Source organism: Callithrix jacchus, chromosome 3 (assembly GCF_049354715.1).
Source record: "Callithrix jacchus isolate 240 chromosome 3, calJac240_pri, whole genome shotgun sequence".
NCBI lineage: Eukaryota > Metazoa > Chordata > Mammalia > Primates > Cebidae > Callithrix > Callithrix jacchus.
Window position 1 is genome coordinate 192,389,820 of NC_133504.1, and position 19,227 is coordinate 192,409,046.

General features: G+C 58.3%; 1 protein-coding gene across 1 annotated transcript in view; it reads left to right on the forward strand.

Annotated features, from left to right (window-relative positions):
* Window positions 1–1,108: 1,108 nt before the first annotated feature.
* Window positions 1,109–19,227, forward strand: part of CPLX1 (complexin 1) — a 41,958-nt gene continuing 23,839 nt past the window's right edge. Inside the window, exons 1-2 of the mRNA XM_035294408.3 lie at window positions 1,109–1,196; window positions 2,746–2,854. Coding sequence (XP_035150299.1) covers window positions 2,824–2,854 — 31 coding nt within the window. The 5' untranslated portion in view covers window positions 1,109–1,196; window positions 2,746–2,823. The remainder of the gene's footprint in view (window positions 1,197–2,745; window positions 2,855–19,227) is intronic.

Consider the following 19,227-nt stretch of genomic DNA (forward strand, 5'->3'; position numbering starts at 1 on the left):
CAGAGGCACTGGGGCCAATGCTGGGGGTCCAGGCCTCCTGAACTCAGACTAAACTCGGCGCGAGGGGAGGGGCGGGGATGGGGCAGAGCCACGAGCAGAGAGCGAGGGAGGGTCCGAATCCTCGCGGCTCCCGCGCAGTCCGACGACTCAGCCCGAGGGGACAGTGACAATTGAATGCGGCGACCACTAGCAGCGGCCTCCCCCGGCCAGGAGCACAGGGCAGCTTTAGGGTCCCCGGTGCGTCCCGACCCCTCCCGCACCAGGCGCCCGACAATGCGCAGGGACCGCAGGGCGGACCTGGCCGGGAGCCGACCTTGCGGCGACCCCGCTCTCCCGCAGTGCCGCTTCCACCGCAGCGGAAATCCCGGAGGCCGCGGGAGGGAGCGGCCGCGGGGACGGGACTGCGGGGGAACCTCGGGAACCCTGCTGGCTCCGAGACCCCCACTCCCCCCCGCCCTCCTCGGGACCCCCACCCCCCACCTGCCCGCCAGCAGTGACCTCGGGCGCCCCCGCCCCGCCCAACTTCTGCTGTTCTCCGGGGCTTTGGGGTCTCCGGCCTTTGTTCCGCTAAAAGAAAACAGAGTGGCTTCGTTGGCGACCCCGTTACCCTGAAAATCAGCCCGGCCCAGCCCGCGGGTCTCTCGCTGCGAAGAGCGCGAATGGGTTTTCAGGGGTCTGGGGGCGCCCTTCTCCCGCCCTGCGATGCGGAGGGGGTCGGGGCGGCGGGCGGCGCTCTGGGACAGGGTCCCCGCAGAACTGGGGCAGCGACCCCTCACCCATTCCCCCGACCCCTGACCCGTCCGCCCAAGAGTCGGGGCCGTCTCCGCCTGAGAGGTTGGCACGCGCGGACCGTGTAGGGAGCAGGCCCGCGCCGTCGCTGGGGGGTGGCGGGGGGGCGGTGGGCGGGGGGCGCCCAGGGCGGGACGGGCGGGGGGCGCGGGCGCGGGCTGGGGAGGCGCTGGGCCGGCGGGAGGGAGCCGGGGGGCGCGTCACTCGGATCCACCCCCTTCCCCGCCCCTCGGGCTCCCTCCGCCTGCTCGTCACGCTCGGACGCGGGAGGGGGGCGGGGAGCGCCTCCGAGTGACGCGCCCTCCTCGCGGTGCCCTTCAGCCGCCGCCGCAGCTCGCCGGGCGCCACATGGACTCAGCCGACCCGAGCGCGCCCCGCCGCTGACCGCCCGCGCCCGACCCGGGAAGGTAACCGCGCCCCGCGCCCGCCGGGCCTCCGCTCCCGGGTCTCTCCCCGCAGCCCCGGCTTGTCGCCCCGGCCCCGGCTTGTCCCCCCGGCCCCCGACTTGTCCCCGCGGCCCCGGCTTCTCCCCCCGGCCCCCGCTTCTCCCATCGCCCGGCCCCGACTTGTCCCCGCGGCCCCGGCTTCTCCCCCCGGCCCCCGCTTCTCTGCCCGCAGCCCCGGCTTCTTCCCCGGGCCCCGGCTTCTCCCCTCGCCCGGCCCCGGCTTCTCCCCCCGGCCCCAGCTTCTCCCCGCAGCCCCGGCTTCTTCTGCCGGCCCAGGCTTCCCCCCCGGACCCCGGGTTCTCCTCCCGACCCCGGCTTCTCCCCCCGGCCCCAGCTTCTCTCCCCCCCTCTCGCCCCCGATTCTCTACCAGGCTCCGCGCGCGCGGGGTCCGGGGCGGGCGCTGTCCACCGCTGCGGTGCTGAAGCGGCCCCCGCGGTCCCGGCCCGCGCGCGGCCTCCTTCTCGCTCCTTCCTGTCTCCGAGGCTCCCCCTCTCCTCCCTCGCCCTCTTTCTTTCCTCTCCTGGCGCGCTCCCGCCTGAGGGCCGCTCTCCCGCCCGCAAAACCGAAGGGTGCTGGTGCGGCGGCTGCGGGAGCCCCGGCGAGGCGGGTGTGCAGGTCCCTGCGGGGTGCGGGTCCCTGTGGTGCGCGGGTCCCTGAGGTGCCCTCCTTCCCCGCGCCGCGGGAGCCAGGGAGAAGTTTGGAGGAGACTCGGCGCTGCGGCAAAGGCTCCGGGGCCGCTCCCTGCCCGCCGCCCTCCCAGTCCCCGCTCGAGTCCCCTTCATCTGCGGAGGGCGGGGGCGAACCGTCAAACAGTGGCGCTCCAGGGACCCGGGTTTCCCTGATAAGAGAGACCCCACAAATGCGGGCGGCTCACTGCGGCTGCTGTGATTTCAGAAAGCAGCCTCCCAAGAGGGGACCAGAGCCCCCACCCCCTGCACTTTTGGGAGGCAGGGGGGCTCTGTCCCGGTTCTCATGAGCTCCCTGACAGCCGAACCTCTGAAGTTTCTCCCCTACCCCGATCCTTTCTTCTACTGTGGGCCATGTGGGGGGCACGCTGACCGCAGTGCCGTCAGGGATAGTCAGAAGCCACAGGAGCCTGCCCTGAAGGGCACCCGCTCAAAGACCCACCCCCAACCCTTCTCCTCAGCCTTGGGATCAGGACCACCAGGGAGGCGCGGCTCCAGACCGAGCTGCAGAGCTGAGCAGTCACCTTCAAATGCCCCCTGGGCCGTGCCCCTGCTCCCGCAGCCTCGTGCCAGGCGCCTCTGAGTGATTCCCTCCCCCCAGGGGCTTCAGACACCCCAGGAGCGGGAGAGACCACTTTGCAGGTGGTCTGAGGTCTGGTTTGGGTGTGGGCACAGAAGCCCCCTCAGGAACAGACCCAGGCAGCTGATCCTGATGCGGAGGTTCCAGCCCACAAGGCATTGGGGGGTAATGAATGATGGTCTCTGGGGAAGGCCAGGCAGGGGCCTGCTTCAGGTGACCTGTGACCACTTCATTCTCCCCCAGGAAGGACACTCACTCCGGCCACAAGCGCATGTGAGTTCCAACCCTCGGAGGAGCCGCTGTGGAATCAGAGCAACTGTCATGGAGTTCGTGATGAAGCAGGCCCTGGGAGGTAGGAAGGGTGGGGTGGGCTGAGGAGCCAGGTGCTGGGACAGGCAGACATGGAGAGACCACCACACCAGCTGCTCCTTATCTGGCCCACCGCAGCAGCGCCCCTGCAGCCACCCGTGCAGCCACCCACACAGCCCTCCACAGTGCAGCCCTCCACAGGAGCCTTAGGGCGGGGAGCCAAGGCTGAGTCCAGCAGCTCCCCCAGCCCAGCCCTTTCCGAGTCCTGGAGCCAGCACAGGGGTGGGGGTATGCTGGTGGGACAGGGACTGCCCTGTAAGCTCACTCTGCCCCTGCTCTGGTCAGGGCAGAGCCCACGGACCTTGCTGGTACATGCTGGGGGAAGGTGGACACTTGGTGTAGGTTTTGCAGGGCCAGTTCTCACTGGCCGGGCCAGGCAGCCCCCTGAGGGCTTCCTTCCAGGTGAGGGGAGCCAAGCCTGGGAGAGCATGATGCAGGCCGCTGCCTCAGGGACAGGCATGGGGACAGAGCTGGCCTGTGCATCTGGCAAGGACCCTGTGGGCTCCACCTGGGTGAGGCAGTGCCGTCCTCATGGAGCCAGGGCTCACTGGTTACAAGAGCAAAGGAAGATACCCGAAAAACCTGCGTGTCCCGACCACTCCTGGATGGGGCATGTAGCCTCTTTTGTGTGTGCTGGGGTGGAGGAAGGCCCTCTTCCAACCTGCTGTCTGCCCTTTGAAAGGAACTCAAGGCTGTCATGGTGGCCAGAGGCCATGCCAAGGACAGTGGCTGGATCCCTAATGTAGGAGGTGGTCAGGGTCTGGGCTGTGCTGGTGCAGACATGCCCCGGCAGAGCTGTTGGGTCAGCTCAGGGGCTGTCCTGGATGAGTGGGTTTAGCTCAGAGCCGTTCATCCTGTGATCCCCCAGCAGCAATGCCCAGAGCTCCCTTGGGGGATAACCCATGGTCGGCGCCCGATTCTACCGTTATGGACGTCTTCCTTGGGTGGCTCCACAGGGGAGCATCCTGGCCTGGTGCTGTTCACACCTTGGTGTGAGTCAGGCCTCCTGGGAGCATCTCTGCAGTGCGCAGCTGGCTGGGTTGGAAGGGCCAGGGACACGGGTGAACGGAGGGGCAGGTGCCGCCTCCCCCAGGACAGGAGCCGAGTGTGTGGCTGACTCGGAGGGTAGCTGTGCTTCCACTCAACACAAATTAAATGAAAAGATGTTGAGCCTGGCCCGGGGCCACATCGCTGAGCCTTCGTGGTCAAGGGTAAGCTGCACGTTGAGTCTAATTATAATGATTGCGTCACCGGGCCGTGATTCAGGGACCAGCCAGCATCTGCCCGAGAAGGGCGGGCTCCACCAGGGAGTCCCAGGCTGTTACAGATAATTAATGAGGTGGCTAATTCAGAGCCTTAGGTGGGCTTGTAAGAAAACTGAAGGATCTGATTGGGCTGTCTACATGGCTGAAATTAGCTGGGTAATTGCCAGCCTGAATTCCCCTCTCGTTTCACGTCAGCGCAAAGTTTTTCCTGCAGCAGCAACCGGGTGGGCGTCGCTTAGCATGGTGGAGCCGAGAGGGGGCAGCTGGCAGACCCCCGGGGCACCGCACTGAGCACTGCCCAGGGCACCCCATGTTGACTTTGCAGAGGTTCGGAGCCAGCGCTGCTGGGCGGAGGCCGCGAGGGCTTCCAGGCGAGACCTTGTTTTTTGTGTCTGTCCCCACCTGGCAAGCCCCATTGTTGGTGTCTCGGGATGAGTGTGAGAGATCAAGACAGATGGAAAATGGGGGGGCACCCCCAGACAGCAGGAGAGAGCTTGGCAGAGACCCCAAGAAAAGTACTGAGAGACAGACCAAGCCCCAGACACAAAGAAGCTGGCAGGCGAGGGAGCAGGAGGCACCCAAGCCATTCAGAGAGGGGAACCCAGAAACAGGGTCAGGGAGGGGGAGCTGGAGAAATAAAATGAACAGAGAAGGAGAAAAAGACACAAAATATTCAGCACACACAGGGACAGACAGGTGGAAACAGAGACGGCATGTCAGAGACGGGGCAAAGGAAGAGACAGAGCAGAAGGGAGACAGAGACGGAAGGGGAGACAGAGACAGAGGGAAACAGAGACAGAGGGAGACAGAGACAGAGGGAGACAGAGACAGAAGGGGAGACAGAGACAGAGGGAGACAGAGACAGAGGGAGACAGAGACAGAGGGAGACAGGGACAGAAGGGGAGACAGAGACAGAAGGAAACAGAGACAGAGGGAGACAGAGACAGAGGGAGACAGGGACAGAGGGAGACAGAGACAGAAGGGGAGACAGAGACAGAGGGAGACAGAGACAGAAGGGGAGACAGAGACAGAGGGAGACAGAGACAGAAGGGGAGACAGAGACAGAGGGAAACAGAGACAGAGGGAGACAGAAACAGAGGGAGACAGGGACAGAGGGAGACAGAGACAGAGGGAGACAGAGACAGAAGGGGAGACAGAGACAGAGAGAGACAGAGGGAGAGACAGAGCAGAGGGGGAGACAGAGACAGAGGGAGACAGAGACAGAGGGACACAGAGACGGAGGGAGACAGAGACAGAGGGAGATGGGGGAGAGACAGGGAGAGATGGGGGCAGAGGGAGTGACAGAGATAGAGAGACAGAGACAAAGGAAGAGGGCAGGGAGAGACAGAGGCAGAGACAGAGAGAGACAGAGAGATAGAGACAGAGATGGAGGGAGAGCCAGTGGGGAGAGAGGTGCATTAGAAATGATCCGAGTGCCGGGTGCAGTGGCTCACGCCTGTAATCCCAGCACTTTGGGAGGCTGAGGCAGGTGGATCCCCTGAGGTCTGGAGTTCAAGACCAGCCTGGCCAACATGGTGAAACCCCGTCGCTACTAAAGATACAAAAATTGGTTGGATGTGGTGGTGTGCGCCCGTAATCCCAGGTACTTGGGTGGCTCAGGCCCAAGAATGGCTTGAACCTGCGAGGTGGAGGTTGCAGTGAGTGGAAATGGTGCCACTGCACTCCAGCCTGGGTGACAGAGTGAGACTCTATTTAAAAAAAAAAATGAAATGGACTGAGAAGTGGAGTCGGGGCCAGGAACGCAGCAGCACACCACGTGCACATGTGCACGCCTGTCAGAGGCCACAGCAGAGAGGAGGAACGGGCAAGGGCCTGCGGGAGCCTCTGGGCAGCTGTGGGCCTCACTGAGAGGTGGCCTGGTTAAATCAATGGCCACTCGGGGCTGCCTCGGTGGGCCGGGCCCCAGGTGTGAGTCTTGCTGAGGAGTGGGTGGCCCAGGGCCCGCTCATCTGCCCCAACCCTGGGTCTCAAGGAGGGGCCCCTGCTGGGACCGCTGAGGGCAGGAAGCTCAGCGGCTACTGGGGTGGCTGCTCAAGGGGGAGCAAGAGGCTCCTCTGCAGCAGAAGTGGCCGTGAGCTGGGGCCAGGCCCTGACACAAGACATGGGTCCAGGATCCAGGGTCCTCCAGGGAGTAATTTAGAGAAACTGGTTTCCTCAGTCCAGAAAGTTGCAAACAGCCTGGGAGCACAGTCACAGCGTGGAGGAACGTGGGGGTGGGGGTGCTATCATCACTACAGATCATTGCAGGGCTAAATTCGGCAGAAGCGGCCATTGCCAGGGTCCTCCTGTCCTTCCGCATTGAAGCAACACTCTGTTTAAACACGCTCAGTCCTTGGGAGCAGGCGGGGGCTTCAGATGGGAGAGGGCTTGGAGGCTGCGTGTGTGGAGGCTGCGGTGCAGGGTGGGGTGGCGGGACACACTCATGAGAGCCTCTGACGGCCCCAGCGACGGAGCCGAGGCAGGACTTGCCCACACTCGGCTCTGCTACGTGGTGAGGTCTAGTGGGCAGGTCCAGTGACTCTGGTGGTTTGGTGACAGCGGACAGTGTCCTACAGTGAGTGTCCCTCACAACCAGCCAGGTCTGACCCAGGGGAGACGGCAGGCCTGGGCTCTGCTGAGAAGCTGTCCTCGTCCTCGGGGACGAGGTGTCAGGTTCTGCGTCTAGTCCTGTGGAGTAGAAGGAGGTGGACATCTGGGGATGCGCTGGACTTTGCGCTGTGGAGGGAAGGAGGTGGACATCTGGGGAGAACACACCGCAGGGACTCGGTCCTGGGTTTGGAGTGGGGAGGAGGATCATGATCACCCAGGCCGGGGTGGACAAGAAGCATCTTGGGCAGGCCAGGCAGGAAGTTTGGGGATCTGCCCTGTGGGACCATCTGCCTCGAGGACCATCCACAGTCAGAGAGCCCCTCTGCACCCCTGTGGGGCAGGGACAACCCAAGTGGCTTGCAGGGGGCCACTGGTGTCCACCTCAGGAGTTCTAGTTAGGCTGGTGAGGGGCGCAGTTGGGGAAGAATCTCCCTCTGTGAGCAGAGGCTACCAGAGCCAGGAGTCCAGGCCATGGATGCTCTCAGCCACACTGCAGCCAGCACCAGCATCTCCCCAGCGCTCCACAGGGATGGAGGGCCACCTCCTTCCTCCTTCCTCCTTCCTCCTTCCTCCTTCCCAGCACCAAAGTGGGGCTGAGCGCTCACCATCAGGACCTCGGGCAGGGCCATTCAGGCAGCTGGGATCTGAGTGGTCCTGCCTGACCCCCAGTGTCCACCCCAGGACTTAGAGCAAGGGCAAGGCTGGATGTCTGTCCTGTCCCCAACAGAGGTCCCTCAGGCTCTCCTGTCTCTCTCTTCTTGTCCAATTTGGACCTCAGCCTTCTCTTTTATTGTGAACAGACTTCACAAATGCCACAGGTTGCCGGTTGAGGCAGTGGGAGATTCTGCCAGTTCTTGCCCCACTGGGTCACTGACCAGGCGAGGCCAGGCTCTCTGCCTGGGAGGATGGAGGAGCTTCAGGCTGGGTTGAGCTGGGTCTGGGAGGATGGTGGAGCTGCACGCTGGGGTCTGTGCTGGGGAGGACGGTGGAGCTGCAGGATGGGCTGAGCTGGGTCTGGGAGGACGGTGGAGCTGCAGGATGGGCTGAGCTGGGTCTGGGAGGATGGTGGAGCTGCAGGCTGGGCTCTGTGCTGGGGAGTACGGTGGAGCTGCATGATGGGCTGAGCTGGGTTGGGGACAACGGTGGAGCTGCAGGATGGGCTGAGCTGGGTTGGGGACGATGGTGGAGCTGCAGGCTGGGCTCTGTGCTGGGGAGGACGGTGGAGCTGCATGATGGGCTGAGCTGGGTTGGGGAGGACTGTGGAGCTGCAGGATGGGCTGAGCTGGGTTGGGGAGGACGGTGAAGCTGCAGGCTGGGCTGAGCTGGGTTGGGGAGGACGGTGGAGCTGCAGGATGGGCTGAGCTGGGTTGGGGACGACGGTGGAGCTGCAGGCTGGGCTCTGTGCTGGGGAGGACGGTGGAGCTGCAGGCTGGGCTGAGTTGGGTTGGGGAGGACGGTGGAGCTGCAGGATGGGCTGAGCTGGGTTGGGGACGACGGTGGAGCTGCAGGCTGGGCTCTGTGCTGGGGAGGACGGTGGAGCTGCAGGATGGGCTGAGCTGGGTTGGGGACGACGGTGGAGCTGCATGATGGGCTGAGCTGGGTTGGGGACGACGGTGGAGCTGCAGGCTGGGCTCTGTGCTGGGGAGGACGGTGGAGCTGCAGGCTGGGCTGAGTTGGGTTGGGGAGGACGGTGGAGCTGCAGGATGGGCTGAGCTGGGTTGGGGACGACGGTGGAGCTGCAGGCTGGGCTCTGTGCTGGGGAGGACGGTGGAGCTGCAGGATGGGCTGAGCTGGGTTGGGGACGACGGTGGAGCTGCAGGATGGGCTAAGCTGGGTCTTGGAGGACTGTGGAGCTGCAGGATGGGCTGAGCTGGGTTGGGGAGGACGGTGAAGCTGCAGGCTGGGCTGAGCTGGGTTGGGGAGGACGGTGGAGCTGCAGGATGGGCTGAGCTGGGTCTGGGAGGACGGTGGAGCTGCAGGATAGGCTGAGCTGGGTTGGGGACGACGGTGGAGCTGCAGGATGGGCTGAGCTGGGTCTTGGAGGACTGTGGAGCTGCAGGCTGGGCTGAGTTGGGTTGGGGAGGACGGTGGAGCTGCAGGATGGGCTGAGCTGGGTCTGGGAGGACGGTGGAGCTGCAGGATGGGCTGAGCTGGGTCTGGGAGGACGGTGGAGCTGCAGGCTGGGCTGAGTTGGGTTGGGGAGGACGGTGGAGCTGCAGGATGGGCTGAGCTGGGTTGGGGAGGACGGTGGAGCTGCAGGATGGGCTGAGTTGGGTTGGGGAGGACGGTGGAGCTGCAGGATGGGCTGAGCTGGGTTGGGGAGGACGGTGGAGCTGCAGGATGGGCTGAGCTGGGTCTGGGAGGACGGCGGAGCTGCAGGCTGGGCTGAGCTGCAGGGAAAGCAGCAGATCAGGAAGGGAAGCTCTTTAATTCCGCATGGGGGAGATGCTTTGGGTTGCAAGTAACAATTAGAGGGAGAGGAGCTTGAATTGGGGGTCATGATGAGTCAGGAGGGGGCCCAGCTGCTCAGTGTCACCATCAGATGCCACTTTTGTCCTCAGCAGAGCTTTCATGCTCAGCTGCTCCTCACAGTCTCAAAGTGGCTCCTGCTGCTCCAGCATTACCTCCACAGTCAGGGAAGGAAAAAGAGAGGAACTAAGAGGCAACCCCTGTTTAGTGGCGGTCTTCGTGGACTCTCACAGAGGGTTTCCATTTTGTTGCCACAGCTGGAAGAGGAAGGTGGGGCCAAGGTGGGCACATCCTCCTCCAAACAAGGGTGGGGTGTTGGGCAGGAGGCTCACAGTGCCTGGCTCACGCCCAACTTGGGGAGCCTTGGTTTCTAAGTGCAGAACCCCTAGAAGATGACCCCCAGCAGGGTGTCATTCCCACCTCACACCTTGGTGCTCGACAGGCAGTTTGCAGACACCTGATGGTAAAATACCAACACTTGTTCAGAACGGACCTCACAGATGCTGCGTTCGTCGAGAAGGTGCTCACTCACTTTGCCAGGTTCTTCAGAGAAGCCTCTTACCCCAGATTTCTGGGAGGCTGGAAGGACACTTCAGAGAAACTGCCTTTCCTCCCGAACCACGAAGGGCCGTCCTTTCCTCCGGAGAGGACACGCTTCGTTGATTAAGCTGCGGCTCAATTATAAATACCTTAGCCCCAACGTGGGAATAAAACGGGGATTATGCGCTTCAGCCGACAGAGTTGTTTATGTTTTTGCCTCATTGGTTGGCAAATGTTCCAGGTGGGATTAAAGCGTTCGTTTCAATAGCTCCTGCGTGGCAGGGACGGGGTTACTTCAGACTGTCTGACTGGCCGGGGGAGCGCAGAGCATCTCATGCTGGGTCGTCAGATGGAGCAGGGAACTCATCAAAGCTTCAGAATGAACATAGAGTACAGGCAAACTTCAGAGAACCGGGCCTCCCGGTCCACACGGAGATCAGACGCGGGACACCGAGTGCCCCTCGGCCCCTCTCTGAGGCGGTCCCCTGGGACGAGGTGAGGCCCTGCCCTCCAGCTCCACTATCCAGCCCAGCACCATCCTGGAGGCAGTGGGGCTCTGGCTGTGGGTGGGCAAATATGGGGAGTGTGGGGTCCATTCTGTTGGCTAGGGACTGCCCAGCGGACCCTGATTCTGCCTGGGGGACAGGGGAACCCCTTTCTGGCCCAGAGTCTCTGCGGCTCCCCCACCGACCTGTGCTGACATTCCCCAGCTCTGTCCCCACCCAGCAGCTGGGGCCTTGGGAACATTGGGGTCTCCAGGCTGTGTTTCTCTCATTTTACGGATCAGGGTGAATGTTGCCTCTCCGCCCCTGCAGGGACCGAGGCCTCTGGCTTCTTTTTGCAGTGTGGACAGCCCAGTAGTGGGGAGAGAGCCCCCATTGTGCCCACCAGTTCCCTTTGTTCTCAAGGCAGGAGAGGTGGCTCCAAGGCTGAGCTTTCACTCAGGCCTAGGGTGCTGGGTGCCTTGTGCAGCCTGAGGCCAGGAGGGTGAAGGCGTGGGTCGTGTGGCAGCTGGCTGAAGCAGCTGGTGTGATGGGACTGGCAGCCAGGCTGGCACCCCTCAGGTCTGCAGGAACAGGCGGCTCCTCCGCCTCTGCCTGCTCCTGATGTTTCTGAGTGAGCCCGGCAGCCGTGCCCTGGTGAGCATGCCAGACACTTGCGTGCAGGCTGGACGGGCTCATGAAGACCTTCATCAGACCCCTCCACAAGGCTCACAACACCCGTGTCATTGTCCTTGGCCCTGGTCCATCTCATCAAAAGAGACACCCAGGGCAGCCCGAGGCTGGGGCCCCCAGTCCACACCGTCGACGCCAGGAAATGGTGCCACGTGAGTGATGGGAAGGCCGAATGATGGGCAAGGATTACAACCGTGCTGGAAACCCTTGGCCACGCCACCTGCGGCCGAGCCTGGCTGTGCTTCGGCAACTCACTGCCACGTCTGCTGCGCCTCTGTCTCCACTCACCCTCCCCCTGAAAGCCAGGACCAGGTGCCCTCTGCTGGTGCTCAGCTCTGCAGGCAAGGACAGCAGCGCCCTCAGTCGTGGTGGCAGGGCCCCGGCCCCAGCGTCTGATCCCAGGCAAGCTAAGGAAGGTCCCTGAAGCCACCAGAAGAGCTGAGGAGGGAAGAGGTGTTTGAAGCACTTCAGCGTGGGTGTGAAACGGAGGGAGCATTGCAGGAAGTCAGGAGGTGCCTCAGACTTGGGGCCCGGGACCCACGAGGCCGGCGTGGCAGTTGAGGCCTGTGGCAGTCCATAGTCAGCTTGACAAGGCCAGGCAGTGGCGGCCGGACAGGCCAGGGCCACTGGGTGTCAGCAGGTGAGCAGGTCAGGCGGCCACACCTCCCCTGAGCCTCTGTGCCTCCCCTCCCCAAAGATGGGTGAGTGGGGCTTTGTTCAGCTGCACTGCAGGCTCTCAGGCCCCAGGCCAGGCACCGAGCTCCCTGGAGGGGTGTGCGCTTGTCTGCAGTGCAGGAACAGTCACCAAAAGCCAACTTGCTTTAATTTAAGTTCAGCCTTGGTCACTCTTCTGACCTTGCCCAGTGAGCTCAGGAATGACAGGTGGGAGGTGAGCCAGCCCCAAGGGCGCTGGGGCCTCCAGCGCGCTGTGTCACACTTGGCTTCTCAGATGCTGGTTTATTCCTAAACACCAGATGGGAACATACTTGGAGTCACCACGTCCAGGTGCCCACGGGACATGTCCTCAGTTACCGAGTCTGGGGTGCCCACAGGACCTCCCCTCACAGCTGGTGGGACCAATGCACCCTCCGACAGGCACCCGGGGAGGTCTCTGGCCAGCAGCATCTTTAGATGGAAGTGGAAGGAGGGGAGCCCCAGAGCCTGGAGCGGGGAGTCCTCATGGCCAAGGGGGTGTGAGGGAATGGGGCGGTCACTGCAGGGCGTGCACTCCCATTCGGGAATCAGTGTCTAGGGATTCCTGACGCTTCATCCTTACTTAAAGTTGTCCTCCTAATTAATATTAAATTATCCTGATTATGCTGGGTCTTATTTTAATTTTGCCTAGGAGGATTTCTTTTTGTTTGAGACAGAATCTTGGATGGATTTTTTTTTTTTTTTGAGACAGAATCTCACTCCGTCGCCCAGGCTGGAGTGCAGTGACCCGATCTCGGCTCATGTAACCTCGGCCTCCCGGGTTCAAGTAATTCTCCAGCCTCTGCCTCCCGAGTAGCTGGGATTATAATTGTTTTGTGTGTCTTAGTAGAGATGGGTTTTCACTGTGTTGCCAAGCTGGTCTCAAACTCCTGAGCTCCGGTAAGCCGCCTGCCTGGGCCTCCCAGCATGAGCCACCATGCCTGGCCTGATATATACATTTTTACATTTTTACATTCGCCCAATATGCCTCTGCTGAGCCTCACTAGACATTTCTGCCACTTTATGTGGGTTGCCATTCAGAAATACATGGAGTTGGGTTTCATTTTTTTATCTAATTGGAGTCTTAATGCATCTGTTTAATGTGCACTGTTTTGACCAACATATGTGATGTCACCTCTGCCGTCTCCCTTGTTGCCTTTTTAAACGCTTTCTTGCTGTTTCATTTATTTTAATTTAGGGACCACATTTTCTCTTTGAAACCTCTGCAGTGCATTGGGATGTGCGTGCTCTTTTAAACATGACGCAAGCTCGAGATGATCCCGAGCGTTCGCAGCCCTTGACGACCGCGAATGAAGTCCCAGGAGCTCTGGCACTTTATTCTCTTCCCGCTCCTCTCCCTCTTTTGGTCTTGTTTGTAATTTTTGAGACAGTGTCTCACTCTGTTGCCCAGGCTGGAGTGCAATGGAGCCATCACAGCTCATGGCAGCTTCAACTTCTCGGGCTCAAGGGAACCTTCCCCACTAGCCTCCTGAGTAAGGCGGAAGGCTCACTTGCACCGCGACACCTGGCTAATTTTTTTTTAGATGGGGTCCCACCATGTTTCCCAGGCTAGGAAGAGAATTCAAGTAATAGAGAAAAGTATAAAGACGTGATATGAGCAAATCACTGGGAAAACTGAGATCCTGCACCGTTCTGAAATCACTCACCATTTCATTTCAGAAGAATTTCAGGGAGCATGCCTTCAGATCCATTTCTAAATCTGAAAATCTGCAGAGTTGCTGGTGCTGTTGATTTATTAGGACTTACGGAGTGGAGTCAGTGGGCTGACATTTCAGCTGCTGAGAAGAACCAGCCTCTGAGGTGAATCTGATTTAAATAGCTCAACAATAAGCACTGTAACAAATATAACTTTCCTTATCAGGCTTCTGTATTCTCAAGGACAGACAGCAAAAGATCTTTGAACGGCGGATATTTCGGGGAAGTCATTGTTTATTTTGTAGATATTTAGACAGAGAGTGAATGTGTTGGTGATGAGAAGTGGAGGAGTACTGACCTAAGTCTGTGTAGCTGGCACAAGTGGTGTGTAAGTGTCGTCAGCTTCCCCACCCATTCCAACAAGACCCTGGGCAGAGGCCGGACCTGCAGTGGCAAACTCTTGTGTCAGCTCCAAGTGCCATTGAGATTTATGACCTGTGAAACCTGTTACGATTTTAATAGAGACTGAAGGCGATACTGTGGAACTTACAATGACGGGCTTCTCAAGCTCCCCACCCAGAGGTGTGAGTCTTATGTTTCTGAGGAAGCACCACGTGGGGTCACCTCAGGTGCCACATGTTTAACTCCTGGAACGGCTCTAGAGCATTCGGTGCTCACAAACCTGCTCCCTCACCCCTCCACGGCTGCATGCAAACACTGCTCACCTATAAGCCCTGCAGTGCACTGCGATTGCATTTCTTATAAAGCCCTTCATTTGTTCTGTGATTCATTTTTTTTTTTTTTTTTTGAGAGGGAGGGAGTCTTGCTCTGTGGCCAGGCTGAAATGCAGTGGCGTGATCTCGGCTCACTGCAGCCTCTACCTGCCAGGTTCAAGCAGTTCTCTTGCCTCAGCCTCCCACGTAGCTGCGTTTACAAGGTGCACGCCACGATGCCCGGCTAATTTTTGTGTTTTTAGTAGAGATGGGGTTTCACCATGTTGGCCAGGCTGGTCTCAAACTGCTGACCTCAGGTGATCCGCCCACCTCAGCCTCCCAAAGTGCTGGGATTACAGGCGTGAGCCACTGTGCCTGGCCTGCAGTATATTTTTTATTGGCCTACATTGCTGTGTGCTGCCTCTGATTCTTCCCACAGCATCCAGCAGCCTCTCTATGCAATGTCTTCATGTGGGTGCTTGTTATGTTCCTCTCCCATGGAGAAGTCCCTTCCCTCCCCACTGGAGAGTGCTTTGTAGACCGCAGCTGAGCAGGGGCCTGGGTCTTCCCTCCCCTCCCCTCCCCCTGGGTTTACATCATCCATGACCTTCCCGAGAGAGGGTCCTGAAAAGTACATGATGTGTCTTTACCATCCCTGTGCTTGATGGGTAGTTAGGCTGGGTATAAAACTGAAGACATAAAAGAATTTCCCCTTAGAATTTTCAAGTCTTTTTTCTGTTCCAGCTTCTAATGCTGCTGTTGGAAAGTCAAAGTCACAGTTCCTCCCAATGCCCTTTACGTGGTCATATTTTCTCTCTGGAGGCTTTTATGGTTTCCTCTTTGATCCTGGAGTTCTGAAATTTCAAGATTCCAAGACCTTATATGGAGTCCTTCTTTCTTTTTTTTGTTTGAGACACAGGCTTGCTCTCTCACCCAGATCCAGGCTGGAGTGCCATGGTGTGATCTCGGCTCACTGCAACCTCTGCCTCCTGGGTTCAAGCGATTCTCCTGCCACAGCCTCCTGAGCAGCTTGGACTACAGGTGCCCGCCCCCATGCCCAGCTAGTTTTCTTTGTATTTTCAGTAGAGATGGGGTTTCACCATGTTGGCCAGGCTGGTCTCGAATTCCTGACCTCAGGTGATCCGCTGCCTCGGCCTCCCAAAGTGGTGGGACTACAAGTGTGAGCCGCCACGCCTGGCTGTCGATTTTTATCTTCTAACGTTTCAACTGAATGTTTAATTTCTGCATTTATATTTTTAATTTCCAGGAGCTCGTTTCTGTTTTCTAAATTTTTGTTCTCTTTACAAGTTTTCTTCTGTTCTCTGTGTTGTCTCTGAGCTCTGTTCTGGGAGTCCCCCAGATAACTGGAGTTCCAGTGTGTGGCAGCTGGCAGCCCTTCCCTAATAGGAAATGAAGGGGCTGACCTGGTGCCTTTCACAGGACCCTTGTTTCACCTGGTGGACGGCTTGAACCGTAGTTGCCAGTGCCAGGGGCCCCTCACATAGGACAGTTGTTCATACTGGCAGGTGCCCATGGCTTGTGCCTGCCCCTTGTCCAGGCCACGCCTTCCTGGCCATCGCTCTGGCACAGGGGCCCCACCTTCTGTTTCTCCCGGACTCCTGGTTCTTCAGATTTACGGTGTAGATTCCATTCACCACTGCAATAGGAAACGAGTTCAAAGATTTCATAGATCCTGGCAGAGAGGGTGCCATGAGTTGTGGGGGCCATCCTCCATCTCCAAGTCCATGAGGCAGAAATGGAGAGCCAGGCAGAGGGCCAGGCGCAGTGGCTCATGCCTGTAATCCCAGCACTTTGGGAGGCCGAGGCGGGAGGATCACCTGAGGTCAGGAGTTCAAGACCAACCTGGCCAACATGGTGAAACCCCGTCTCTACCAAAAATACAAAAATTAGCAGGGGGGTGAGTGGTGGCGCGTGCCTGTAATCCCAGCTACTTCAGAGGCAGAGGCAGTAGAATCGCTTGAACCCGGGAGACGGAGGTTGGAGTGAGCTGAGGTTGTGCCATTGCACTCCAGCCTGGGGGACAGAGTGAGACTCTGTCTTGGAGAAAAAACAAGAATGACAAAAGGAAATTAGAAAGTATTGTGAACTGAATGGAAATTAAAAAAAAAAAGCAAAATTTGTGGGATTTCGCTAATGCAGTGTTTAGAAACTATCACTAAATTCCTCTATTAGAGCAAGAAAGATCTCAAATTATTAACTTTAGCTTTTAACATAAGTTAGAAAAAGAAAAGCAAATGAAACCCAAATAAGCAGAAGAAAGAGAAAAAGATCAGAGCAGAAATGAATAAAACAGCAGAGAAAAGAAACCCAAACCTAGTTTTTAAAGAGGATCCGTAAAAGCAGTAACCCTAGTCCAGGTGTGGTGGCCACACCTACAGTCCCAGCACTTCGAGAGGCCCAGGGGGGAGAATAACTTGAGGCAGGAGCTCGAGACCAGCCTGGGCCACATGGTGAGATCCCATTTCTACAATTTTTTTTTTTTATATTTAGTTAGGTGTGGTGGTGTGTACCTGCAGCCCCAGCTACTCAGGATGCCGGGGTGGGAGGATTGCTTGAGCCCAGGATGCAGAGGCAACAGTGATCTGTGATGGCACCACTGCACGCCAGCCTGGGCAACAGAGCAAGACCGTGTCTCAAAAAAAGTTGATAAACCTCTTGCCACACTGATCAGGAAGAAAAGAGAAAAGACACAAACAGCCAGTGTCAGAGATGAGACAGGTGGCGTCACCACAGCTTGTGTGGATATTGTAAGAATCATAAACAAGTTTGGACAACTTCACGCCAATTAATTTGACAACTCAGATGAAAGATAAAACGTATTAAAAGACACCATTAGGCAGTGTCTCCCGCCTGTAATCCCAGCACTTTGGGAGGCCAAGGCGGGAGGATTGCAAGGTCAGGAGATTGAGCCCATCCTGGCAAACATGATGAAACCCCGTCTCTACTAAAAATACAAAAATTAGCCAGGCGTGGTGGCACGTGCCTGTAATCCCAGCTACTCAGGAGGCTGAGGCAGGAGAATTGCCTGAACCCAGGAGGAGGCAGAGATTGCAGTGAGCCGAGATCGCGCCACTGCACTCCAGCCTGGTGACAGAGTGAGACTCCATCTCAAACAAAACAAAAACACTAAAAAACAAAAAGGCCGGGCACGGTGGCTTACACCCGTAATTTCAGAACTTTGGTGGGAGAAGCTGAGGCAGGTGGATCACCTGAGGTCAGAAGTTCAAGACCAGCCTGGCCAACATGGCGAAACCCTGTCTCTACTATACAAAAATTAGCCAGGCGTGGTGGCGGGGATCTGTGATCCCAGCTATTCCAGAGGCTGAGGCAGGAGAATCACTTGAACCTGGGAGGCAGAAGTTGCAGTGAGCCGAGACCACGCCATTGCACTCCAGCCTTGGCAACAAGAGTGAAACTCCAACTCAAAAAAAAAAAAAAAAAAAGAATAAAGAAAATTGTGCAAAAGATTTGAATCGATATCCCCCCAAAGAACATACAGGAAGTACAGGAAGGACTGCTAAGGTTTATGTGAAGACGCTGGGCGGTGCGGGTCACGCGGGCGTCACGGCGCGACATGGCCACAGCCACTAAGGCGGCCGGAGTCAACAGAGCCAGGTGTTCTCACGCATGTGGAGGAACCCACACCCCCACACACTCCAGTGGGGGCTTAAAATGGTACGACCACATTGGAAAACAGCCGGGCAGTTTCTTAAGAAGCAAAGTGGAAATGTAATACACAGCTGAGCAATCCTGCTCCTCGACATTGACCCCAGAGAGATGAAAGCGCAAGTCCACATGGACGCGTGCAGTAACAAGCCACGGGCCATGCACAGCGGGCGGATGAGGGAGCTGTGTGCATCCACTCCGTGGGGTCCTGCTCAGCATGGAGCTGGGGAGCTGCTGGTGTGACACACGGTGTGCTGGGAAAGCAGCGAGCTCAGTAAACAGGGTCCCCTGCCGGCTGCAGCTGCCACATAAAGCACGCCTCCTTCATATAAAGTTCTAGAGAGAGCCCATAATCCACAGTGACAGGAGGTGGGTCAGTGGCTGGAGTGGTGGGCGGGAGGGCCACACAGGCCACCACAGAACCTGGGGCTGGATGTGTCCAGTGTCTTGATTGTGGTGACGGCTCCACACATGATACATGTGTCAACACTGAGGTTCAGGGTATGTCAATGACGCCTCCATCACGCTGTTTAAAAGCTGATTTCTGAGAGTTACAGAGGATGCCTGCCTTTGCAATGATCATGAAGTGGTCACGCATGTGAGTCCCATGATCTGAGGTTCCCCCAAACCTCTCAGGCCATGTGTCCCTGTTATAGGCAGAGTGAGGGCAGGGAGCAGGGCCGAGGCTGGGCAGCCACAGGGCCCCTTTCTGGAGAGAATGAGAAGCTTTGGGCCCTGTTCCGTGCACGCCTGCCCTACCCAGGGCTGAAGGGACCTTGGGGAATCGTCCTCGTTCCACTGTCTGTGGGCAGGGACGTGGGGTGCCGGGAGCCACCCGCCAGCCCTGAGAATAGCACCCCTGAGGTACGGTTCCCACGTCAGGGGCACAACAGCGTTTGAATATGGAACCATCCTGACTTTGTTAAAACGAGCCCACTGAGTACTCATTGTGTTTCCGTGGAATCGAGTGAGGAACGCCAGACTCTCCCCCGGCTCCGGCCCAGCGCTCAGCGCTGACATTCGCGCCCGGCTGCCGCCCGCGCACCGCGCTCTCTCCGTCTCTATCGCTATCTCTCCGCCAATTTTTGGCATTGCTCTTATGTTAATTTCACAAAAATAACCCAGAGGATTTCCTTCTTTTTCTCCATTCCAAGAACATTCTGAATATCATTGGAATTATCTGTTTCTTGAATGTTTGAAAGAATCCATCTGTGATTCTTAGACGACGCTCTCGGATTCTCACAAGTTTTTAAAGACAATCCATTTCATTCAAGCTTTTAAAAGCCTTAGGGTGGAGCGTGTGGAGTGTGTTATCCGAGCATTTTGTTTACTCTCTGGGTGTGACCGTTTCGTCCATCGTTGCCCCTAATTTTGAGTGTCCCGGGCTTCTTTCTGCCTTCTCACTGAGCGGCTGCCCACGCCTGTTTTATGGGAGGTTCAAGACCCACCTCCGGCTCTGTCGATTCCCTTGACATTTGCCTTTCTCAGTGGGTTCATTTTGCCATTGGCTCTGCAGATTCCCTTCCTCTCCCGCCTCGCCTGTTTGGT